The sequence below is a fragment of the Erinaceus europaeus genome, chromosome 17 (genome assembly GCF_950295315.1).
Source record: "Erinaceus europaeus chromosome 17, mEriEur2.1, whole genome shotgun sequence".
Lineage (NCBI taxonomy): Eukaryota > Metazoa > Chordata > Mammalia > Eulipotyphla > Erinaceidae > Erinaceus > Erinaceus europaeus.
The window spans coordinates 29,224,482-29,251,722 of NC_080178.1; the positions used below are offsets into that span (position 1 = coordinate 29,224,482).

At 39.1% G+C, this 27,241-nt stretch overlaps 1 protein-coding gene across 1 annotated transcript in view; it reads left to right on the forward strand.

Moving 5' to 3' along the window:
• Positions 1-281: 281 nt before the first annotated feature.
• CCDC73 (coiled-coil domain containing 73) overlaps positions 282-27,241 on the forward strand; it is a 112,091-nt gene continuing 85,131 nt past the window's right edge. The window contains exons 1-5 of the mRNA XM_007530105.3: positions 282-457; positions 15,577-15,648; positions 22,074-22,145; positions 24,962-24,997; positions 26,520-26,594. Of these exons, the coding sequence (XP_007530167.1) occupies positions 320-457; positions 15,577-15,648; positions 22,074-22,145; positions 24,962-24,997; positions 26,520-26,594 (393 nt within the window). The 5' untranslated portion in view covers positions 282-319. The remainder of the gene's footprint in view (positions 458-15,576; positions 15,649-22,073; positions 22,146-24,961; positions 24,998-26,519; positions 26,595-27,241) is intronic.

Genomic DNA, 27,241 nt, shown 5'->3' on the forward strand with positions numbered 1-27,241 from the left:
CAGGGGAGTCGCTTCACAGGCGCTGAAGCAGGTCTGCAGGCTATCTATCTTTCTCTTCCCCTCTATGTCTTCCCCTCCTCTCTCCATTTCTCTCTATCCTATCCAGCAACAGCATCAATAACAACAATAATAACTACAATAAAACAAGGGTGACAAAAGGGAATAAATAAATAAATATTAAAAAAATAAAAAAAACTTGTTAGTACTGAACTTGGAAGATAATATGTATTTACATTTTTATGGTAACTGCTTTTACTTGAAAAATCTAGATGAATATTTCATTTAAAATCTTTTTATATTTCAGGAAATATATGCTAATATGGAGAGTGATTTTAAGATGGAGTCATCATCGTCTGTCTTTTCTCTTCAAAGTTCCACAGAGACATTGTTTTCTATTCAGCTGTTAGATTTCAAAACAAGTTTGCTGGAGGCATTAGAAGAATTACGCATGAGAAGGGTAGGCCATTTATTTATTTATTTAAATGAATAATTTAATATTGAATTACAAATTTATGAAATAACGGGTGTAATTCCACACCGTTCCCACCAGCAGATTCTGGGTCTCCATTCCCTCCATTGGAAACTGTAGTAGTTGTCCTAGCATCACAGATATGGGTTGACTACTATATATATACATATATATATATATATATATATCCACCTTTTATTTATTTATTTTTATCTTTATTTATTTGATAGAGCCAGAAATTGAGAGGGAAGGGCATGATAGAGAGGAAGAGAGACAGAGAGATACCTGCAACCCAGCTTCACCACTTGTGAAGCTTTTCCCCCTGCAGGTAGGGGGACCAGGGGCTGGACCCTGGGTCCTTCTGCATTGTAACATGTGCACTCAACCAGGTGTGCCACTACCCAACCCTTACCCACCTTTTCTATGGTCCTGTCTTCCTTTGCAAGTCACATCTACCCTTATTACTACTACTAAGTGTTTTTTTTCCTTCTCTCTCTGGGTCCTGATGGAATTGGAGTTCAGAGCCCTCTAATCATCTTCCCATAACATTTCTCCCTTTCTGCAAGTATGGACCAAAATTCTGGTGTGTTTGTTTGTTTTTAACCAGAGTGCTGCTCATCTCTGGCTTATTGTGGTGCAGGGGATTGAACCTGGGACTTGGGAGCCTCAGTCATGAGAGTCTCTTTGTATAACCATTATATTATATACCCACCCCTTTTTTTAAACCCAAATTCTATAACTTTACGTAGTTATTTTAAAATAATAGAATTATCACATAACACTCAACTAAATATAGATAGCCGTAATGTTTGAAAGTGTTTTTAGTGTGGTTCGGGAGGTAGTGCAGTGGCACGAGGTCCCGAGCTTGATCCCCGGCAGCACATGTGCCAGAGTGATGTCTGGTTCTTTCTCTCTCCTCCTATCTTTCTCATAAATAAATAAAATCTTTAAAAAGAAAGAAAGGAAGAAAGAAAGAGAATGTTCTTAGTTTATAACAAAAAAAAAATTAGGGGCTAGGTGGTGGTGCACCTTGTTGAGTGCACATGCTACTATGCACAAGGACTTGGGTTCAAACTCCTAGCCCCCACCTACAAGAGGAAAGCTTCACAAGTGGTGAAACAGTACTTTAGGTATCTCTTTTTTCTCTCTCTCTTTAATATTTTATTTATTTATTCATGAGGGGAATAGGAGGAGAGAGAAAGAACCAGGCATCACTCTGGTACATGTGCTGCCGGGGATCAAACTCAGGACCTCATGCTTGAGAGTCCAACACTTTATCCTACCAGATCACTGTCTCTTTATTTTCTCACTTCCCCCCTCAATTTCTCTGTCTCTACCCAAATAGATAAATAAAATACTAAAAAATTAAAACATATCATTTAGGAGATAGTTCTTCTTTCTGTTGAAGTAAAAATCATGATACACAGAAAAATATGATAACTAAGTCCTTAGCCTATCAATAAATTCTGGTGAAAGAACAGCAGAAAACACTGCTTAAGAATAAAGAAACACAATACAGTGGGGTGTTTGTAACTAGAGTTTCTTATATAAGCTTCAGATTACTCCATTTTGCTAAATTGACTTCAATTATGAAATCTATGAATAGTTGGTTTTCTATGAGCCATTACATTAAAGAAATATGTGTCAGAGAAGATGTATTTTTACTAGTGATTTACAAAATTGTAAGATAATAGAGATATAATTCCATACAGTTCCTACTATTAGAATTGTGTCCCATCCCCTCCACTGGAAACATCAGTAGTTCTCCCAAGGTCAACAATATGGGCTAATTCTATGTTTATCTCTATCCATCGTCTATCTAGATATTTATCTATCTATAACTATGTATATATATTTTTCCCTCAATTTTTAAGAGGGAAGGGGACAATAGAGTAGGAGAAAGACAGAGAGAGTGAGACACCTGCAACACTGCTTCACCACTTTCAAAGGTTTCCCCTGAAGGTAGGGACTGGGGGCTTGAACCCAGGTCCTTGAGCATTGTTTTTTTATATTTTTTATATTTATTTTCCCTTTTGCTGCCCTTGTTGTTTTTTAATGTTGTAGTAGTTATTGCTATTGTTATTTATGTTGTCATTGTTAGATAGGACAGAGAGAAATGGACAGAGGGGGAAGGAAAGATAGACACCTGAAGACCTGCTTCAGCGCCTGTGAAGCGACCCCCCTGCAGGTGGGGAGCCGGGGGCTTGAACAGGGATCTTTATTTACTATGGTCCTTTTGTTTCGCGTCATGTGCGCTTAACCCGTTGCGATACTGCCCAACTCCCTTGTTTTTTTTTTTTTTTTAGAACTTACATATATATTTTTAATATTTATTTATTTATTCCCTTTTGTTGCCCTTATTTTATTGTTGTAGTTATTGTTGTTATAGATGTCGTCGTTGTTGGATAGGACAGAGAGAAATGGAGAGAGGAGGGGAAGACAGAGAGGGGGAGAGAAAGACACCTGCAGACCTGCTTCAACACCTGTGAAGCGACTCCCCTGCAGGTGGGGGGAGCTGGGGTCTCAAGGATTCTTATGTTGGTCCTTGCGCTTTGCACCACGTGCCCTTAAACCGCTGCGCTACTGCCAGACTTCCACTTGTTTTGTTTTTTTAACCCGAGCACTGCTCAGCTCTGGCTTGTGTTGGTGCAGGGGCTTGAACCTGGGACTTTGGAGCCTCAGGCATGAGAGTCTGTTTGCATAATTATTATGCTATCTACCCCTGCCCTGGTCCTTGAGCATTGTAACGTGTGCTCAACCAGGTGCACCACCACCCAGTCCCAGATATTAATAATTAAAAAATATTTTTTATTGCCAAGGTTATCACTGGATCTGGGTTAATAGAGGAATTAACTATTAGTGGAATGCACAGATAATTTTTGGTAGTTATGGGTCTATTTTTTATGGAATCATGTATCTTGCTAGAAACATTGTTGGGCATCATTTTTCTGTTAAAACCCATAATTAAAAAAAAATTTAAAAGGGATTTGCGTGGTAGTGCAGCGGGTTAAGCGCTGTGGTAACCCAACTCCCTAAAACCCATAAATTTTTATATCAGAAGTGCTGAAGTCTGTGCAAAATCAACCAGATTTTGGGGAGAATCCTGAGATGGAAGTGTGAAAAGCAAAATGTGAAAGTTAGTCTTTTCATCAGTGTATGTGGAAATTGCAGTGAAAAGAGGAGGTGGTGACACCACCAATGTGTCCTGGAGCTCAGCTTCCCCAGAGACCCATCCTACTAGGGAAAGAGAGAGGCAGACTGGGAGTATGGACCGACCAGTCAACGCCCATGTTCAGCGAGGAAGCAATTACAGAAGCCAGACCTTTTACCTTCTGCAACCCTCAATGACCCTGGGTCCATGCTCCCAGAGGGATAGAGAATGGGAAAGCTATCGGGGGAGGGGGTGGGATATGGAGATTGGGCGGTGGGAATTGTGTGGAGTTGTACCCCTCCTACCCTATGGTTTTGTTAATTAATCCTTTCTTAAATAAAAAAAGAAAAAAAAAAAAAGAGGAGGTGGGAAAAAAAAACTGTTTTCAATAGATGCTCTAAGACAAAAGAAAAGAAAAAAAAGGGGGAGTCAGGTGGTAGCGCAGTGGGCTAAGCGCAGGTGGCCGCAAAGCAGAAGAACCGGCGTAAGGATCCCGGTTCGAGCCCCTGGATCCCCACTTGCAGGGGAGTCGCTTTACAGGCAGTGAAGCAGGTCTGCAGGTGTCTATCTTTCTCTCCTCCTCTCTGTCTTCCCCTCCTGTCTCCATTTCTCTCTGTCCTATCCAACAACAACGATGTCAATAATAACTACAACAATAAACAACAAAGACAACAAAAGGGAATAAATAAATATAAAAAAAGAAAAAAGGTACATTGGTATTATCTCTAATTTGTAAATTTGTTTCTTATGGGGATATGAGTTAGTTATTCTGAAACAACTTTACATGTTTGCTAGGGTTGAACAAGCAAGTTATAAATGAGATCTAGGTAAAAACAATTCTTTTGGGAGAAGGAAGAAGTTATAAATAATTCAGAAGGAAATGCTAGAAGGGGCATTTGAAGTATGTGATGCTGGATTAGGGTTGGAGATGGTGTTATGAATTTGTAACAATTATGTACAAGTAGAAAGACACAAAAGTAGTGGTGTGTGTGGTGTATACAGATATATATATATTCTAGCTCTCTCACAAGAGCCCCGCCTACCCAGATCCCTGCCCCACTAAGGAAAAAGAGAGACAGGCCTGTCAATACCCATGTTCAGTGGGGAAGCAATTACAGAAGCCAGACCTTCCACCTTCTGCACCCCATAATGATCCTAGGTGCATACTCCCAGAGGGATAAAGAATAGGGAAGCTATCAAGGAGGGAATTGGATACAGAGTTCTGGGGATGGGAATTGTATGGAATTGTACCCCTCTTATCCTATAGTCTTGTCAATATTTCCATTTTATAAATAAAATTTTTAAAAAGTTCCCAAAAGTAGTGATACCCCTTTAGAAGTTTAGAACATATTTTAGGTTCTAAATATTGTTGTCTAATAAAAGGAGATATATCCCCTTGGAAATATGGCTTATTCTAGTGTTGGGCATCTCATAGTGCTACAAAGTAAGGAAGTACTTAAAATATCATGTCAAAAAGTTACAGGAACAACCCAGGAGGTGGTGAAATGGAAGAGGTAGTGAAATGGATAAAACATTGGACTCAGGGGTTGGGCAGTAGCACAGCGGGTTAAGCGCACATGGCGTAAGACCTAGTTCGAGCTCCCAGCTCTCCACCTGCCGAGGAGTCGCCTCACAGGTGTTAAAGCAGGTCTGCAGTTGTCTATCTTTCTCTTCGCCTCTCTGTCTTCCCTTCCTCTCTCAGTTTCTCTCTGTCCTATCCAACAACGAATGACATCAACAACAACAATAATAACCACAACAAGGCTACAGCAACAAAGGCAACAAAAGGTGGGGGGGGACGGCCTCCAGGAGCAGTCACTGAGTCCCAGCTTCTTCTTCTTCTAGTGTTTGCCCTTCTTCCGTAGCCAGTCAACAGCGTCAGGTTGAGCCTGATGTAAAGTTTCAAGACCTCCTTTGAATCTGGAGAGGTGGCAGTCGTTGACTATGTGGGTCATAGTCTGTCTGTAGCCGCAGGGGCAGTTCGGGTTGTCTCTGGCTCCCCAGCGGTGGAACATAGCGGCGCACCGGCCATGGCCTGTTCAATAGCGATTGAGGAGGGCCCAATCATAACGTGCTAGGTCAAAGCCGGGTTGACGCTTGCCCAGCAATAACCCTGGAGGCAAAAAAAAAAAAAAAAAAAAGCAAGGAGTCTGGCTGTAGCACAGCGGGTTAAGCGTAGGTGGCGCAAAGCTCAAGGACCGGCATAAAGATCCGGTTTGAGCCCCCAGCTCCCCACCTGAAGGGGAGAGCCGCTTTGCAAGCGGTGAAGCAGGTCTGCAGGTTATCTATCTTTCTCTTCTCCTCTCTATCTTCCCCTCCTCTCTCCATTTCTCTCTGTCCTATCCAACAACGACAACATTAATAACAACAATAATAATAACTACAACAATAAAACAGCAAGGGCAACAAAAGGAAATAAATATTTTTTAAAAAATGTATCTGGTATCTGGTTGATAACATTTAAAAGACTGCTTCTCAATCTTGTCCTAAGAGAACTTAAAATTTAATAGGCACAGCATACCATGAAAATTAATTACTGTACTCTCAAAGTATGTATTGTCTAGAAAAATAATTATGTTCAAATTATGGGAGTTCAGAGAAAGGACAAATTAAATGTATTAAATATCAAAACAGAAGTAAATTCTGGAATTTTAAATTAGCAATAAATAAAAAGTGAGATGGAAACGAGCATTCTGAAATAGCAATAATTTTCTAAGGAAATTATAAATGAAAACTGGATAATGCTTAAGAAACATGTATAAATAACATTAAGCAGCATCTTAGTGACATGTCAAATTAGTTTTGCTGTAGGTGGAATCATACCCCTTTGTAATTATCATGATTTGTTGGCTGCATGTATACATGGAAAACTGATAAAGTGAGTGTTACCCATATTACCAAAAAGTAACATTTTAATGTTTTTGCTATATTAGGATTTCAATATAACTTCATGTTTCTAATGTTTTATCTTCTATTTATTCTTTAAGTTTATTTCAAAAGTTATTAATAATTATTATTACATGTCATTGAGAAAATAAATTTAGTAAGAAAATTCTATCTGTAACTTCCATAAAGTGTCCAGGAAGATAGCTCCTTTAAAGTGTTTATTTTTTATTAGCTGCCTTAGGACTACAAGGATTTAAGTGTTTTTATAAAAACAATAAAAGAGGAGTAATTTGATGGCTTATTTACTCTTTATAACCTTTAGAAAGTGTCATGCTTTTTTAAAAGTGCTTGCTTCAGGCTGTAGTTTTACAAGATGGGCTGTGTATTGGTCAGGCCTCTTCAATTCTTGACCCTGAACAGATTTAGGGACAAAGTAGAGAAGGACATGTCCAAGCAGCCAAAACTGTATCAGGGTACTTTATTCACTTTTTTAAAACTCATAATTTACCTCCTACAAAATTGCTCAATTCAGTTTCCCAAGTTGTCTAAGAAAATAGTAATTAATATATATATATATATATATATATATATATATATATAATTTATTTATTTATGAGAAAGAGAGGAGAAGAGAGAAAGAATCAGATATCACTCTGGTATATGTGGTGCCAGGGATTGAACTCAGGATCTCATACTTGAGAGTCCAGTGCTTTATCCACTGTGCCACTTCCCAGACCACAGAAAATAGTAATTACTTTTGTAGATAGTTTCTTGAATTAGTTAATTATGAAATATTTATGATAAATATGTCTAAAATGTATGGGACAGACTCCAAGTTATTTTAAAAATCTATTTCCCAGTTACATTTTAAAGTACTGTTTCAATGCATGGGAAATAGTTCAACTGTTAGAGGGCTGGATAGATATGCTTGTCTGAGACCCTAGGTTGAAGCTGGGATTTGTTGTTACTAACTACTCAAAGCAAATTATTATTATTATTATTTGCCTCCAGGGTTATTGCTGGGGCTCAGTGCCTGCACCACGAATCCACTGCTCTTGGAGGCCATTTTTCCCCATTTTGTTGCCCTTGTTGACATTATTGTTATTGTTGCCATTGATATTGTTGTTAGATAGGACAGAGAGAAATTGAGAGAGGAGGGGAGATGGGGAGAGAAAGATAGACACCTGCAGACCTTCTTCACTGCTTGAAGCAACCCCCCTGCAGGTGGGGATTCCAGGGCTTGAACCAGGATCCTTAAGCTGGTCCATGTGCTTGGCGCCATGTGCACTTAACCTGCTATGCTACCACCCGACCCCCAGCAATTTATTATTTTTAATGCTATACTAGGGAGTGAAATCTGGAGTTTGTGCATGCACAGTATTGCTGAGAAAACTCCCAAGTGCATTCCCACCCCTTCCCCCTGTTTTTTTCCCCACCCCTCTTTTATTATTATTTTTTCTTTATTGGTTAATGGTTTACAGTCAACAGTAAAATATAATAGTTTGTACATGTGTAACATCTCTCAGTTTTCCACTTAACAATTCAACCCCCAACTAGGTCCTCCTCTGCCATCTTGTTCCAGGACCTGAACCCTCCCCCACCCCCACCCCAGAGTCTTTTACTTTGGTGCAATACACCAAACCCAGTCCAAGTTCTGCTTTGTGTTTTTTTTTTCTTTTTTAATATTTTATTTATTTATTTTTAATTTTTTATTATATTTATTTATTTATTAGATAGAGACAGCCAGAAATTGAGAGGGAAGGGGGTGATACGGAAGGAGAGAGACAGAGAGACACCTACAGCCCTGCTTCAGCACTTGTGAAGCTTTCCCCCTTCAGGTGGGGATTGGGGGCTCGAACCTGGGTCCTTGAGCACTGTAACATGTACTCAACCAGGTGTGCCACCATCAGGCTCCTATTTATTTATTAATGAGAAAGATAGAAGGAAAGAGTGAAAGAACCAAATATCATTCTGTTACATGTGCTGCTGGGGATTGAATTCAGGACCGCATGCTTGAAAGTCTAATGCTTTACCCACTGCACCACTTCCCGGACCACACTGTTTTATGTTTTATTATTTTTCAGCTTCTCTCTCGCCTTTTAAATTAACAATTTAGTACTGATAGACAGGATTGTGGAATAAGAGGGGTACAATTTCACACAACTCCCATCACCAGCCTGCCACATCCCATCCCCTCTACTGGAAGCTTCCCCATTCTTTATCCCTCTGAGAGTATGGACTAAACATTTCTGTGAGGTGCAGAAGGCTGGAGGTCTGGCTTCTGTAATTCTCCGCTGGACATGGCGTTGATGGGTGGATTCACACTCCCAGCCTGTTTCTACCTTTCTCTAGTAGGATAGGTCCCCTTCTCCACACACACTCCCTCCCACCCCCACACACTTTTTAAGGGGGTTGGGTAGAGAAAGGAGAAAGAGAGAGACAGAGACAAGAGAGAGACAGAGAAAGAGAGAGAAGTGAGACTCCACAGCATTGCTGCACCATTTATCCTTGCTCATGGGAAGTTCCTTTTTTTTTTTTAATCGTTGTTGTGGCTATTATTATTATTGTTATTGATGTTGTTGTAGTTGTATAGGATAGAGAGAAATGGAGAGAGGAGGGGAAGACAGAGAGGGGGAGAGAAAGACCCCTGCAGACCTGCTTCACCACTTGTGAAGTGACCCCCCCTGCTGATGGGGAGCCGGGCGCTCAAAGCCGATCTTTACGCTGGTCTGCTTCGCACCAGGTGCGCTGAACTCTCTGTGCTACTGCCCAACCCCCGGAAGTTTCTATCCCCCCCCTTTTGGGTCACACTTTTTCTGCTTATTTACATGCCTTGTAGTTTTTTTTAAGAAAGGAGACATTAACAAAACCATAGGATAAGAGGGGTACACTTCCATACAATTCCCACCACCGATCTCCATATCCCCTCCCCTCCCCTGATAGCTTTCCCATTCTCTATCCCTCTGGGAGTATGGACCCAGGGTCATTGTGGGTTTCAGAAGGTGGAAGGTCTGGCTTCTGTAATTGCTTCCCCGCCTTGTAATTTTTTGTTCAGAACTAGACATGGACATTTTAAATAAATGGCAACTATGAAGGATCAGAGTTTCTTCCTCTACAGGATTGGTACTTTTTGTTGTTTAGTGACTTTTTTTGGAAATAACTTTATTTTTTAAGTCGCATTTTAATATTTTTATTTATTTTATTTATTATTGCACAGAGACAGAGAGAAATGGAGAGAGGAGGGTGATAGAAAGGGAAAGAGACATAGAGAAACCTGCATACCTGTTTCACCACTAGTGAAGCTTTCCCCCTGCAGGTGGGGGCCAGGGGCTTGAAATTGGGACCTTGCACACTTTAATGAGTGTGTTTAACCAGGTATGCTACTGCCTGGCCCCCTGCATATTTTGTTTGTTTGTTTTGTGTGACCACTGAAGTTGCTGAGTTTAATTTACTAAGAAATACTCTTAAAGATCAGTTAGTGACTTGGTAGAGATTTTAAGTATCTGGAATTAAATGTGTGTGTGTGTGTGTGTGTGTGTGTGTGTGTGTGTGTGTGTGTGTATGTGTGTGTGTGTGTGTGTGTGAACTCCCAGTCTTTGTAGAGGTGGCCTCGCCTCTGTGTATGTGTGTTTGGGGCGTATGTTCAATACCTGCTAACTAGGATTTCATCTCTACTTGTTGAAATTTTCAACATAATTTTTTTTTTAAGAATTTGTTTATTTAGTCATGAGAAAGATAGAAGGGGAAAGAGAAAGAACCAGCCATCACTCTGGTACATGTATTGTTGGGGATTGAACTCAGGACCTCATGGTTGAGAATCCAATGCTTTCTCTAGTGCACCACCTCCTGGATCACATAATCTTTGCTTTCTATAGTGATACCTGTGTTTATGGTGTGGGCTACTTCAAGAATAAAAAACAAAATTAAGATTTTTTTCTTTTTTCTTTCCTTTGGTTGCTTTTTATTTTTATTATTAATTTTTAATAATAAGAGCTTTCTAAGTTAACTACTTCTACTTCCAGTTTGACTCTACTTGATGTTGAGTTTTAATGCTGTTTTCTTCTTTCTTAATTTTTTTCTTTGTTGGGGGATTAATGGTTTATAGTTAGTAAAATACAGTAGTTGGTTCATGTGTAACATTTCTTAGTTTTCCTCATAACATAACATTCTAACCCCCCACCTAGATCCTCCTCCACCTTTGTGTATCAGGATCTGAACATTCCCACCCCCCAACTCAGAGTCCTTTACTTTGGTGCAATACACTGAATCCAGTCCATGTTCTACTTTGTGTTTTCCCTTCTGTTCTTATTTCTCAACTTCTGTCTATGAGTGCATCATCCCATATTTATTCTTCTCTTTCTGGCTTCTCTTACTTAACATGATTCCTTCAAGCTTCATCCTTGATGAGGTGAAGAAGATGAATCCATCATTCTTAATAGCTGAGTATTATTCCATTGTGTGTGTGTGTATATATATAACAACTTTCTCTGCCACTTATCTATTGTTGGATATCTCAGTTGCTTCCAGGTTTTGGCTATTAAAAATTATGCTGCAGGGAGTAGGATAGTAGCGCAGCGGTTTAAGCGCAGGTGACACAAAGCGCAAAGACCAGAGTAAGGATCCCTGTTCAAGTCCCCGGTTCAAGCCCCTGGCTCCCCACCTGCAGGGGAGTCGATTCAGAAGCGCTGAAGCAGGTTTGCAGGTGTCTATCTTTCTCGCCCCTCTCTGTCTTCCCCTCCTCTCCATTTCTCTCTGTCCTATCCAACAACAACAACATCAATAACAACAACAACAATAACTACAACGACAAAACAACAATGGCAACAAAAGGGAAAATAAATAAATAAAATATTAAAAAATTGTGATTCTGTGAACATAGGTAAACAGATCTTTTTGGCTGGGTGTTTTTGGCTTCTTAGGATATATTCCCAGGAGAAGAATTGCAGGGTATTAGGGTAGGTTCACTTCTAGCCTTCTGAGTTCTCCAGACTGCTCTTCACAGGGGTTGGACCTATTTACATTCCTAACAGCAGTGCTGGAGGGTTCCTTTGACCCCACAACCTCTCTAGCATTTGTTGTTGCTATCGCTTGTGATGTATGACACATTTCTCTGACAATCAATGAGTTGGAGCATTTCTTTAATATGTTTGTTGGCCCTTTGGATATCTTCTTTGGTGAATATTCAGTTCATGTCCTCTCCCCATTTTGTTCTTTTGTTACTGAGTTTGGTGAGCTCTTTACGCATTTTGGTTATTAGCATCTTGTCTGATAAATGGCATGTAAAGATCTTCATTCAGTAATGGGTCTCTTTGTTTGGGTGATGGTTTCTTTTGCTGTGCAAAAGGTTTTTAATTTGATGTAGTCTCATTGGTTTGTTTTTGTTTTAGTCTTCCATGCAATTGGATTTGTATTGTTGAAGATGCCTATAACATTTAGATGAAAAAGACTGCTGGTGCTGCCAATATTTTCTTCTAGGTATTTGATAGTTTCTAGTCTTAACATTCATGTCCTTGATCTATTTAGAATTTATTTTTGTGTCTGGTGAAATGTAGTGGTTCAGTTTTATTCTTCTGCATGTTTCAACCCAATTTGTCTAACATCATTTGTTGAAGAGATTCCCCCCCCCCATTTGATAGTCTGGGCAACATTGTCAAAGATTATATGTCCATAAGTGTGGGGGCTCTTTCTTTATTTTATTTATTATTATTATTATTACTATAATAATAATATGAGATGACAGCAGGGTAATCTCTGGGGATCTGTGCCTCACAGTTAATCCATAATTCTTGGTGGTGATTTTTTAAAAAAAATATTTATTTGGGAGTCAGGCGGTAGCGCAGCGGGTTAAGCGCACTTGGTGCAAAGCGCAAGGACTGGCGTGAGGATCCAGGTTCAAGCCCCCGGCTCCCCACCTGCAGGGGAGTCACTTCATAAGCAGTGAAGCAGGTCTGCAGGTGTCTATCTTTCTCTCTCCCTCTTTGTCTTCCCCTTCTGTCTCCATTTCTCTCTGTCCTATCCAACAACAAGAACACCAATCATAACTACAACAATGGCAACAAAAGGGAATAAATAATATATATATTTATTTATTTTCCCTTTTGTTGCCATTGTTGTTTTTCATTATTGTTGTAGTTATTGTTGTTGTTACTGATGTTGTCATTGTTGGATAGGACAGAGAGAAATGGAGAGAGGAGGGGAAGACAGAGAGGGGAGAGAAAGATAGATACCTGCTTCACTGCCTGTGAAGAGAATGCCCTGCAGGTGGGGAGCCAGGGACTCTAACTGGGATCCTGATGCTGGTCTGTGCGCTTTGCACCATGTGCCCTTAACCCACTGTCCCACCGCCCAGCTCCTGTTTCTTTCTATTCTTTTGTTGTTGTTGATAGAGACAGAAATTGAGAGGGAAGGGGGACGCAGAGAGGCAGAGAAAATAAGAGACACCTGTAATACTGTTTCACTGCTAGTAAAGCTTTCCCCCACAGTTAGAGACAGGTTTGAACCCAGGTCTTTGCACATGGTAACCTGTGTGCATTACTGGGTGTGCTACCACCAGGCACCCTTACTATTGTTTTCTAAGAGTCTGTCTTTGCAGTTCTCTCTGCTATTATCTCCCCATTCTGTTGACTTGAGATGCTAGGTAGGTAGGTAGGTAGGTAGGGGAGAGGTATTCTCTGATATTATTAAGTCCCATTCTCAAGTATACCTGAGTTTCAGGATGACTTTTTTTTTTTTTTTTTTTTTGCCATCCAGGTTATTACTGGGGCTCAGTGCCTTCCCAATGAATGCACTGCTCTCAGTGGCCATCTGTTTCTTAAAAAAAAAATTTTTTTTTATAGAAATGGGGGGGTGGGGCAAGGGTTGTTGCACCTGATTAAGTGTGTATGTAACCCTGCACAATGACCCGGGTTTGAGCCACCACTCTCCACCTCTAGGGGCAATGTTTCATGAGTGGTGAAGTAGGTCTGCATATGTCTGTCTATTCTCTCTCCTTCTCTATCTCCCTTCCTCTCTCAATTTCTCTCTGTCCTGTCAAATAAAAATAGAAAGGAAAAAATAAAAGGGAAAAAATGGCCACCAGGAGCAGTGGACTTATAGTGCATAGTGCAGGCTCTAGACTCCAGTGATAACCATTGTGGCAAGGGAAAAGAAAAGACAAGAAAAGAAGAGAAAAGAAAAGAGAAATGAGGTGTGGGGAGAGGGAAGGAGAGAATCGTCCATAGCACTGCTCCACCACTTGTGAAGCTCTCCTTTTTGCAGGTAGGAATGAGGACTTGAACCCAGGCCCTCATGTATGGTAATATATGCACTCTCCCTGGTGTACCACTACCAGGCCCCTCAGGATGATGTCTTTAAAAAAATTTTTTGGGGGGTGGCTAATGAATCACAGCACATCTGCCTATATATGTGTATGGTTTCTCAGTTCTGCATGACAGGTGTCTGCTACATATTCTTATCCTCCTCATCAAGGAACCCAAACTCCCACTTCCCCAGGGCTCCCTGTTCCATTTCCACCCCAGTGTCTGTTGCTTTGGTGCAGTTCACCACCCTCAGTCCAAGCTTCACCCTGTGTTCTCTTTTTCTAACTCTGTCTCCTAAATTCTACTTTAGGATGATGTCTTATTTATTTACTTTTTTTTTTTTTTCTTTTTTACACCAGAACACTACTCAGCTCTGGTTTATGGTGATGCAGGGGATTGAACCTTGGGACTTTGGAGGCTCAGGCAAGAGAGTCTCTTTGCATAACCATTATGCTATCTATCCTCTCCCAGGATGATGTCTTAACATGAGTTCCAATCAGGAATCAGGAATGAGCATGCATTCCTGATTCTCCCTCAAAGACAGAGCTGTTGCTGCGTTGTTTTCCCAGCTTTTCCCTTGCAATCATAGTGGGTTCCCACAGGTCTTCTTTAATTTTTTTAATTAATGATTTAATTTTTTATTGTCTTCCCTTTGTATATGTAGGTGTTTGTTCCTTAGGAGAGCTAAGGAAGAAGGGTCTGTCAATGTTCAGTTTTTATTGGTGGCAGATATTTCCTGACTACTTTTGTCCTCTCTGACCAGTACCACTGGGGAAAGCTTTCTGAGGGTTCTTTCCATTGTTTGTTGTAAGCATCTGGCGGGTTTCTAGAAAGAAGCTGGTAGAGTTTGTAAATCATCATTTCTGGGTCCCCCAGGAGACTCAGTTCTTGAAAAAGTCTACATCCTTCCTTTAGCAGTTCATTTAAAGACTTTAAGCTGAGCTTTCTTGTATCTCTTTCTTATGACTTAACCTCATTCAGTGACAAATGTCCCACGTATGGAAATACTGGGGATGTTTGTCCTTCCTTCCTTCCTTCCTTCCTTCCTTCCTTCCTTCCTTCCTTCCTCTCTCCATCTTTCTTCCTTCCTTCCTTCCTCTCTTTCTTTCTTTCTTTTTTTCTTTCTTTCTTTCTACCAGAGCATTGCTCAGTTCTGGTTTATGGTGGTACAAGGGATTGATTGAACCTGGGACTTTGGAGCTTCAAGCACAAGTGTCTCTTTGCATAACCCTTATGCTAGCTACCCTCACCTTTTGCATGTTATTTCTCCCTGCAGGCATGTGTCTCTGTTCAGATTGATTTGGTATTTCAGTTCTCTGATGGATTCATCTATTTAATTTAAAATCCATCCTGCTTTTTTAAAATAATGTTTTTCTTTTTTAAAAAAATATTTATTTATTTATTTTTCCATTTATTTTTCCTTGTTTTATTGTAGTTATTATTGATGTCATCGGTGTTGGATAGGGCAGAGAAAAATGGAGCGAGGAGGGGAAGACAGAGAGGGGGAGAGAAAGATAGACACCTGCAGATAGGCTTCACAGCTTGTGAAGCAACTCCCTTGCAGGTGGGGAGCCAGGGTACTGAACTGGCATCCTTATGCAGGTCCCTGGGCTTTGCACCACGTGCGCTTAACCTGCTGCGCTACTGCCCAAATCCCCCTGCTTTTTTTTTTTTTTCTTGTAGTGAACGTGGGAATATGCTCTTTATATTTCTCTTAAAAGAACTTAAACTGGAAGCTTTAATGCCATGATTCTTCTTCTTTTTGTCTCTAGGAAGCAGAAATTCAATATGAAGAACAGATTGGTAAAATTATTGTGGAGACCCAAGAACTTAAATGGCAAATGGTGAGTATTGTCTCTTCAGATTAGCATTTTTAATAAAAAATAAGTAAACTAAAAAAAAAGATTAGCATTTTTGGCTTTTATTTAAAAACATATTTCATTACTGAAAAAACTTTAAGGGAGTTGGGTGGTAGCACAGCAGATTAAGTTCACATGGAGGTTCGAGCCACCAGCTCCCCGCCTGTAGGGGAGTAGCTTCACAAGTGGTGAAGCAGGTCTGCAGGTGTCTATCTTTCTGTCCCCTTCTCTGTCTTCCCCTCCTCTCTCTGTCCTATCCAACAACAACAACAATAAATACAACAACAATAAAAAAGGACAACAAAAGGGTAAATAAATATAAAAAAATTTAAAGCTTTCTAAACTTATTTGGGGGGTTGTGCATCATTTTATTTTATTTACTTTTGTTACTAGGGCACTGTTCAACTCAGGCTTATGGTGGTGCAGGGGATTGAACCTGGCACTTCAGAGCTTCAAGGCCTGAGATTCTGTTTGCATAAGCATAATACTGTCTACCCTCCGCCCTTGTGCATCATTTCAAACCTCAGGAAAATTCCAGTGAAAACTTTGGGCTTCCAGAAAACTAATAATAACATTGTTAGGATATTTTCATGTTTTATTTGAGGATATCTCTGTAAACTACTGTGAACTATCTCATATATAAAAAAGTGTGTATGTAATTAAAAAAAAGAAACTGTGTGTTAAAGATGATGAATCAAAAGGAGTTTTTAAAGAAATGCAACCTCAGAGTAGTGACATATTTTCCTGGTTTGCTGTTACTATGCCAAAAAAAATACTAGCTTTTATTCTCTCTCTCACCTTAGTTAATTAACCTTAGTTAATCTTAACATTAGCATTTTTATGGTGTTCTTTATGTCTTACAGCTAAAAATTAAAAACTTGGGGTAAGTAGATAACTAACTCAACTTGGTAAGATAAGTGTCTTGTCATGTGTAACATACACGCTGAGCTTGGACATCACCCAGGAGCACCATAACCTGTGTGTGTGTATTGGGGGGTGTTGCTGTGATGTCTCTCCCATTTTCTGTCTGTATATATCAACCTCAAATGGAAAATATGGAAAAAGTCAACTGGGGACCCGTGGAATTGTGCACAAGTCTATCCTGAAAGTGCTAGAGATTATCTTATGGTCTACAACTTGAATTAAACACCAGCACTCCAAAATAATGTCTTTGAAACTTTATGAAAGATTCCTCTTTTGGGGTATCATTGGGACTAGGACCTGGCTAATGTTACCTCTATGTTATAAAGATTTAAAAAATAGTTATTTTCTTTTATATTAATGTTGTCCTTTTAGTATGATTTTATGATAGTCATCTCCTTAGGATATATTAACACATTTAAATCCGTTATCTATTTTACTTTGGGAATCCTACATGAAGTCAGAAACTCTCACTATTTCATACTGTATTAAAAAATCATGGACTATTTTTAAAGGTAATATTAGTGTATAATGTCCCCATTGCTGCAGTAGGATTTGAACCCAAGGCCTTGAACACACCAAAGTCAGTGCTTTACTGAATGAGCTGTTTTCTAATCCCAAGGAGTCAGTAGAACTGAATGAAAATTTGTGAGGGAGAAAATAATGAAAAGGTTTATAGGAGATAAGCATGCTTGCTGAGAAATGTGTTTTCAGTAAACAACAGGAGCTGTACATCATACAGAGCAATGAAGTTTAAACCAGATCCTTATGTCAAGAGAGGCCTCTGCTAGTTTGGTTGCTACTAATATTGTCCTTAGACAAGAAGCAGGTTTTTGTTTGTTTGTTTGTTTGTTGTTGAATATAGGGGAAGATTGTAATCAGCAATTGGGCTCTGATGATACCAGTCATGTTCAGTTAATGTATTAAGAACCTGGCTACTTTGCTTAGGTACAAGTAAGTAGGCTTTATACTAATTTGGAAAGTCCTACCTGTGAGACGGGGGAGATAGGTGAACTGTTGAGTTGTTTATTTAATTAACTAATTAATTAATTTATAAAATGGAAACACTGACAAGACTATAGGATAAGAGGGGTACAGTTCCCACCACTAGAACTCCGTATCCCATCCCCTCCCCTGATAGCTTTTCTATTCTTTAATCCTCTGGGAGTATAAACCCAGGGTCATTATGGGGTGCAGAAGGTGGAAAATCTGGCTTCTGTAATTGCTTCCCCATTGAACATGGGCGTTGACAGGTCGATCCATACTCCCAGCCTGTCTCTCTCTTTCCCTAGTGGGGTGGGGCTCTGGGGAATTGGAGCTCCAGGACACATTGGTGGGGGTCACAAAATTCCTGCTCATGTTTAAATTTTTTATTACTATTTGCTGCCAGAGCTCTGCACCTGCAGGATCACAGGATCCCACTGCTCCTGGCAGACCTCCTTCACTCCTCTCTGCCACCCAAGACCATACTATTGTTTTACAGTCTATGGGTTTCCCTTGCTACTTTTCATGATGTTCTTTGAGTTTCTGGGGCTTGAATTTAAGTTCTCAAACCTAGTAAAGCAATTGCATTGCAGGATGAGCTATACCCTTGCACTCCTGGAAACATCTTATCTCCTAGTAACCAACCTTAGAAAATATTGAATGGTTTATAATGTATCAGGAATGATAGATTTACCACACTGGTATACATTATACCCTAAGTAGTATACTTTATTCTGATAAATTCTAAACTTGCTTTGGAATTTTCATGTTCTTTCCAAGTTCATATGGTAAGCAGATACATGGAGTCAGTCTTAGAACTTTCTTCTTTAGAACACAGCAAAAATATATGCAGCTATTGTATAAAAATGGAGTTAAATGGGGCCAGATGGTGGTGCACCTGGTTAAGTGCACACACTGCAGTGCATAAGGACCCAAGTTCAAGCCCCTGGTCCCCATCTGCAGGGGGAAGGCTTCATGAGAGGTGAAGCAGGGCTGCAGGTGTCTTTCTGTCTCTCTCTCTCTCTAGCTCCCCCTCCCCTCTCAATTTCTGTCTCTATCCAATAATAAATTAATAAAAAGAATTTAAAAAAAAGAATGGAGTTAAAGGAAAAGTTAAGGCCCTTAAGTTTTCTCATTAAATTCTTGAGACATTTAAGGTGGAAGATGCAGGATGAGGTATGCTAATACCTATTTAAAAAAAATACCTATTTTATCTAAATGTGAAACTGTACCAGGTGACAGCAGTTACATAAGCCAGCATTTCAATTAAAGGATAAATGGAAAGACATTTTCTAGCAACAATTAAAAATTCTGAGTTATAACTGTACAAGTAAATTTTTGAATTTCCCAAGACAAACATAAATAATTGAAGTAGTCTTGATCTAAAAAGGAACAGTATAGAAAATAGAAAGAGGCGGGAGAAATAGCATAATGGTTATGCAGAGACTTTCATGCCTGAGGCTCCAAAGTCCCAGGTTCAATCCCCAAACCCCTGCCCACCCCCCAACCACCATAAACCAGAGCTGAGCAGTGCTCTGGTAAGAAAAAAAAGTAGAATGCATGTCTATAGCAGCACTTAAAAACTCATATAAAATCTTTTTTTTTGCTGGACTGTTGAACTTAGGTGTTCTTAGTTTTTGGTTTTAGAGAGATTGTAAAATGAAATAGAAGTTCCGATGGGCCATTCTGAATGTTGCAGCCAATACCTGTAAGACATTTGCCTACAAAGATGTCAGTTCATAGCCAGGGATTAGGAGTATTATTAAAAAAAAAAACAGCTATGGGAATAAAAATATTTTAACATAAATGCTAACTTCAGAGAAAATTAAGTTGTATGAGAATTGAATATTAACATAGTTTAATTGTATGGCTCAGCATTGAATAAAAATTACATAGGCATAAAAATACTATTAATTAAGGCACAATTTTGATATATATCTTGGAAGAGCAGAGGGAGGAGAAATAGGACAATAGTGATATAATGAAACTAAGCTTGGGGGCTGGGTGGTAGGGCAGCAGGTTAAGTGCATGGTGCAAAGTGCAAGAACTGACTTAAGGATCCCCACCTGGGGGGGGGTTACTTCAAGAGTGGTGAAGCAGGCAGATCTGCAGGTGTGTATCTTTCTCTCCCATTCCTCTCTCGATTTCTCTCAGTTCTATCCAGCAATAAAAACAATAACAATAATACAACACGGGGGTCGGGCGGTAGCACAGCGGGTTAAGCGCACTTGGCGCCAAGCTCAGCTCTCCACCTGCAGGGGAGTAGCTTTGCAGGCAGTGAAGCAGGTCTACAGGTGTCTGTCTTTCTCTCCCCCCTCGTTCTTCCCTTCCTCTCTCTATTTCTCTCTGTCATATCCAACAGCGACGACATCAATAACAACAACAATAATAACTACAACAACAATAAAAAACAACAAGGGCAACAAAAGGGAAAATAAATAAATATATAAAAAACAATAACAACAACAAGGGAAACAACAACAACAACAAGGCCTCCGGGAGCGGTGGGTTCATAGTGCAGGCACTGAGTCCCAGCAATAACCCTGGAGGCAAAATAAATAAATAATAAAATAAATAAAAAAAACTTTAGATTTATCATTAGTCAAGAGGTATTTGTTTTTTAAATTGATAATTTATTATATATTTTTAAAAGTATAGAGTCAAATTGCAAACATTTGAAAGTGATTGTCACTTCTGGACCTAGTTTTTAAATTACAATAATTGTTACTGATTTTAACAAAAGAAGAAGAAATATTTAGAAGACATCTTGGATCCATAGAATACACAACTTCTTTTTCTTTTTTAAATTTATTGGGGAATTAATGTTTCACATTGGACAGTAAATACAATAGTTTGTACATGCATAACATTTCCCGGTTTTCCATATAACAATACAACCCCCACTAGGTCCTCTTTCATCCTTTTTGGGCCTAGAATACACAACTTCTGCTAAGAAGGTAGGTAAGGGAGGGGAAAAAGAAATGGAATTGGGGGTCGGGTGGTGGCACAGCGGTTTAAGCACCCATGGTGAGAAATGCAGGGAGCAGCCAAAGGATCCAGTTTGAGCCACCAGCTCACCACCTGTAGGGAAGTCGCTTCACAAGCGGTGAAGCAGGTCTGTAGGTGTCTTTCACTCCCCCTTCTTGTCTCCCCTCCTCTCTCCATTTCTCTCCATTTCATATCCAACAACAATGACAGCAATAAAAACACCAATAATAACCACAACAACAATTAAAACAAGGGCAACAAGAGGGGGAAAAATGGCCTCCAGGAGCAGTGGATTCTTGGTGCAGGCACCAAGCCCCAGCAATAACCCCGGAGGCAAAAAAAAAAAAGGAATCATAGGGACAGACAGTGATGCACTGAATTGAATGCACACATCACCATGTGCAGGAACTAAGGTTTGAACTCTCAGTTCCCACCTGCAAGGGGGAATTTCACAAGTGATGAAGCAATCCTGCAGATGTTTATCTCTCTTTCTCTCCCTTTCTCGTATTTTTTTTTTCTCCAGATAGAGACAGAGAGGAAGACAGCACCAAAGCTTCTGTCACTGTCAGGTGCTTCCCGGGCTGAGGTCCAGCAGTGGTTGTACTGGTTACAAAGCAAACACACTATTCAAGTGAGCCATCTTGTTGGCTCTATTAGGACTACCTTTATGGGCCCAGCACGCTTCTGCTCCGCCACTCTGCTGCGCTAGGACTACCTTTAATAACTTTTTTGATGAAAGAGGTTTTTTTTTTTTTTTTTTTTTTTTTTTTTAAATAAAGTTGTGGAACAGTCCATGAGTTTTGTATTTAAAAAGCTGTAAGAACTGTACTCCAGGAGGTGGCGCAGTGGGGAAAGCGTTGGACTCTCAAGTATGAGGTCCCGAGTTCAGTTGCTGACCGCACATGTACCAGAGTGATGTCTGGCTCTTTTTCTCTCCTCCTATCTTTCTCACTAATAAATAAATAAAATCTTTAAAAAAAATAAGTACCTGGACTGGAGTTGGTGTATTGAACCAAAGTAAAAGTGTATTGAACCAAAGTAAAAGACTCTGGAGTGGGTGAAGGGGAGAGTACAGGCCCTGGAAAAGGATGCCAGAGGACCTAGTGGGGCTTGTATTGTTATGTGGAAAACTGAGAAATATTATGCATGTACAAACCATTGTATTTACTGTTGAATGTAAAACATTAATCCCCCAATAAAGGAAAAAAAAAGAAAATAAACAAAAACAAAAAGCTGTAAGTTTTATTCTGTGGAAGCAATTGAAAGCAAAATTAGTGTCTGCTGATTCCATGACACTTAAAAAAAGTCATGAAGGTCAGGGATGAAGTTTAGTGGTAAAGCACATAACTCACATGGGTTTAATCTCTGGCATTCTTTCCCTCAAGTCATAATAATGGTTTAAAGTCACACTTCAAGAGAATAAAATAGTATATGCAATTACTATGTTTGTTTATTTATTTATTTATTTATTTTTACTTGATGCTAGAATTTGCCAAAACTTTTTATTTTTTAAATAGGAAACTCTTCAGAATCAAAAGGAAACATTATCAAAGCAACACAAAGAAGCAATGACAGCTTTTAAAAAACAGGTAATTTATAAAGATAGAAAACTATTGTAATTTCTTTAACATTGTATTTCATTTCGTGAATATTAACATAAACTGTATTCTTTACTCACTGAAGACCAAAAAAGTATTATTAGAAGCATGAAGTGGATAAAGTTAGTTTGAATCACATCTGAATTGAAGAGTCTAATATAGTAGTATGATTTAAGTAAGGAGAAAAATTGGAGAAACTATATACTTAGAGATCTCCTAAATAAATTAACTTAGTATGTGTTCTTTATCCACTACATCACCTCCTAGGCTTTAGTGTGTGTGCTTATTCTTACTATTTCCATTTCTCTCTTTAGCTAGAGTGTTGAAGCTTTGTTACATATATATCTATATAGGTATAGATCGGTATAGATATAGATATATCCAGGAGGCTGGAAGTGGCACAGAAGGTTAAGTGCAACTTGTACTAAGTGCAAGGACCCACACAAGGATTGGGTTCAAGCCCCTGCTCCCCACCTGCAGAGGATCCCTTCACTAGCGGTGAAGCAGGTCTGCAGATATCTATCCTTCTCCCTTTCTCTGTCTCCCTCTCCCTTCTCAATTTTTCTCTGTCCTTTCCAATAAAATGGAAAAAAAAAAAGGCCTCTAGGAGCAGTGGATTCATAGTGCAGGCACAGAGCCTTACTGATAACCCTGGAAGCAAACCCCCCCCCCTGAAATTTCCATAAATATTAACTTTCGACAGCTAAGAAAAGCTAGTAGGAAAAAAGTTGAAAAAATTAAATAAATATCAAGTCCTTTAGTTATTTTGAATTCTCTTTTTAAAAAATATCTTTTATTTATTTATTGGATAGAGACAGCCAGAAATTGAGAAGGAAGGGGAAGACAGAGAGGGAGAGAGACCTGCAAAGCTTTCCCTCTGCAGATGGGGACCCAGAGCTTGAACTCAGGTCTTTGTACATTGTAGCATGTGCACTCAACCAGGTGCACCACCACCCAGCCCCATTTTGAATTCTTTAACTGTTCCTGACAATCTCAAATTTCACTTCAATCCCTGGTTAGAAATTATAAGTGTAAGAAATATCCTTGTTGAAAATATCTTCTGGAACTTTTTTTTTTTCCTTATTCCTTATAGCCACTGCCATTCCCTGCCCCTCAAAAAAAAAAAAAGTCTGTGTATGTATATATGTAGTCAACTGGTATTTCACACTTTAGTGGGACTGTGAGTTTGTTTAAGCAGATAATGAATTTTTTCCTTTTAGTGAGATTCATGTCAATGGTATGATAGTTTTAACTGAAAGGTAAGTAAGCAGAAGGAAAATCTGTAGCATACTGTGGTCAAGAGAGAGCAAGTTTGTGTCTGTTATCATAAGGGGATTTTTGGCAAGATAGGAACACTCAGGGAGTTAGGATAGTGACTCAGAAGTAAAGTGTATATCCTGAATAATGAGGTCCTGGCACTACATATAGTGCAATGTTCTTGCCTTTGTTTTGCTGTCTTTAATAAAATAAAAAATGTTTAAAGAATATACAGTCATTTATAAGGTAGAGGAGAAAATACTCCTAGGTTTCTTAATCTTGCTTTTTGTTGTTTGTTTCCTTATATTATTTCATAAAAAGGATTCTTTACTAATTTAGTTATTTTATTTTTTACATTTTTTATTATCTTTACTTATTGGGTAGAGACAGCCAAAATCAAGAGGGAAGGGAGAGATAGAGAGAAAGAGAGACAGAGAGACACCTGCAGCCCTGCTTCACCACTGGCAAAGCTTTCCCCCTGCAGGTGGGGGCTAGGGGCTTGAACCTGGGTCCTTGTGCTTTGTGATATGTGCGCTCAGCCAGGTGCGCCACCTCCCGGTCCCCTTCTTTACTAATTTATTAACCTCAGGAATGATTGCTATTTCTATTTAGTGGAATTAAATTGTTTATTCATTTCTTCTAGTGATTGGTTTTTTCCTTTTACATATTTTCTGTTTCATTTTCTCAATGTAAATGCATATTCACATGAATTTTAAATAATATGCACATGTGAAATATCTGTATTTTTATCTTTTTATTATTTATTTATTTATAAAATAGAAATATTGAGAAGACCATAGGATAAGAGGGGTACAATTTTATACAGTTCCCATAACCAGAACTCCATATCCCCTCCCCTCCCTTGAAAGCTTTCCTATTCTTTATCTCTCTGGGAGCATGGACCCAGGGACATTAGGGGGTGCAGAACGTGGAAGGTCTGGCTTCTGTAATTGCTTTCCCGCTGAACATGGACATTATCAGGTCAATCCATACTCCCAGCCTATCTCTCTCTCACTTTCCCTAGTGCGGCAAGGCTCTGGGGAGGTGGGGTTCCAGGACACGATGGTGAGGTCCTCTGCCCAGGGAAGTCAGGTTGGCATCATGGTAGCATCTGGGATGAGGTGGCTGAAAAAGCATTAAGATATAAAGCAGAAGAAATTGTTGACTAATCAAGAACCTAAAGGCAAGAATATAGCAGATGAGAGTTGGGGGTCTTCATTTTGGAAAAAGCTAGTTGGTCTATTTTAGGTATATTCCAAGGGGCCCATGACTTTACTAATTTTTGCCTGAGCCTGACAGCTAACATGCAGGTGGACCCAAGGTGTTGTCTGGGGAGATGGTGTCAGAGTTGGAAAAAGGACTAGAAAGCTGGATCAGGGAAGAGAGTAGCTCCTAAATATGGGAAAAGTATGTAAATATTGTGAACTGTAAACCCCACTGATTTGGTCTGGTGCTCATATTCAGGACAAGAGCTCTGAATCTCTTGTATTTTTATTAATCAGTGTAAATCTTTAACAGTTTAATTGCTTGTGTTTCAATTTTTTTCTCAGTTACAAGTGAAGATGTGTGCCTTGGAAGAGGAAAAGGTATTTATTATTTTTTGCAGTAATTTAAACCATTACTTTATTACTAATGTTCCATCCTAATGTGATGAAACAACTAATAATTAAATGCATTTAAGTATGCTTTAAGTTACTTAAAACCCTGGGGGGGGGGACACCCTAGAAACAGAAAGGACCTCTGGTATTTTGTAGTTGAGAAAACTGACACCTACCAAAAGTAAATGACTTGCTGAAATTCCCATTTTGAAGTGACAAAGTTGGGAAGTGGAATCCAGATCTCTTTAGTCCCCAAATTAATCCTCCTTCTATTTGACTGTGATGTTTCTAATAAGTATATATTTCAGTACTTTTTCAATGTAATTTCCTTTAAAAACATTGATATTTTTTGTATCTGTATTCATATCAACTGGAAAAGAAGCAATGTTTAAAAAACCCTAGCAATTAATCTCCATTATTTTATTTATAGCACATGATTTACTATATTAATGTATCATTTATAATATTGATAATATTTATTTTCTCTTTTGTTGCCCTTGTTGTTTTGTTGTTGTAGTCATTATTGTTGATGTTGTCATTGTTGGATAGGACAGAGAGAAATGGAGAGAGGAGGGGAAGACAGAGAGGGGGAGAGAAAGATAGACACCTGCAGACCTGCTTCACCGCCTGTGAAGCGACTCCCCTGCAGGTGGGGAGCCAGGGCTCAAACCAGGATCCTTATGCCAGTCCTTGCGCTTTGCGCCACATGCGCTTAACCTGCTGCTCTATTGCTCGACCCCCTCTTTTTTTTTTTTAACATTTTATGTATTTATTTTAATGAGAAAGATAAAAGAAGAGAACTAAACATCACTTTGGCACATGTGCTGCTAGGGATTGAACTCAGGACCTCATGCTTGAGAGTTCAATGCCTTGTCCATTGCGCCACCTCCTGGACCCCACCTTTCCCCTCTCATTCCCTACCCCCCCCCTCACCCTTTCCTTTCCCTTTTCATTCCATTTTATTGGATAGGACAAAGAGAAATTAAGAAGGGAGGGGTAGGATAGTGAGGGAAAGACACCTTCAGTCCTGCTTCACTGCTTGTGAAGCACTTCCATCCCCTGCAGTTGGGGAGCAGGGGCTTGAACAAGGGTCCTTTTGCTTGGTACTGTGTGCATTCAACCAGGTGCTCCAACGCCTGACTCCAGGATCTCTATATATATCTTATTAAATAGATTATATTTATTTCTAGTTATATGAATCAAATACCTAATTATATAGTGCTTATATAAGTCCTCAGGAATTCTGTGCTGATAGTGATTTATTATTTTAATAATTTCTACTTTGTGATATTTGTTATCTTTAAAGTGTCTTATTACAATTTTATGATACTTTGAAGTCACTAAAACTGTAATTTGTAGTGCAGATACAAGTCTAAGTTGTAGGCAGATGTGAGCCTGCAAAGTATTAGGTGGGAGATTTTGGTTCTTAAGTGTTTATATTTTTTGATTAATTAGTGTCAATTGTATTGAATAGTATTGATGAAAAATAATTTTTTTTTACTACCTAAAGGGAAAATATCAACTTGCTACAGAAATAAAAGAAAAAGAGCTAGAAGGATTAAAGGAAACATTAAAAGAATTACAGGTAAAGTAATTTAGTGCTACTTAAAAAATAATTTAGTATTTTAGCATTGCATTAGAAAGTACCACGGAATATGCAGACTAATAAGCAATAACTGGCAGAAATTCAAAATCTTATAATTGGGAGTCGGGCAGTAGCACAGCAGGTTAAGCACAGGTGGCACAAAGTGCAAGGACTGACATAGGGATCCGGGTTGGAGCCCCCGGCTCCCCACCTGCAGGGGAGTCGCTTCACAGGTGGTGAAGCAGGTCTGCAGGTGTTTATCTTTCTTTCTCCCTCTCTGTCTTCCCCTCCTCTCTCCATTTCTCTCTGTCCTATCCAACAACAATGACATCAAGAACAACAACAATAAAACAACAAGGGCAACAAAAGGGAATAAATAACTATTTTAAAAAACTTATAATAATGTATAATTTATTGCTTTTTTCCCCCCTTAGGGCCTTGACTTTCATCTTAGTAGGATTTTTACTTTATCCTTTATTTTAAAAAATAATATATATATATATATATATTTTTTTCCCCCCCAAACCATTTTATTGGGAAAATAGTGGATATAGGACAGTTACTGATACATGGGGATAGAGGGTAGATATTGTCATGGTTATGCAAAGAGACTCTCATGTCTGAGGCTTCAAAGTCCCAGGTTTTAT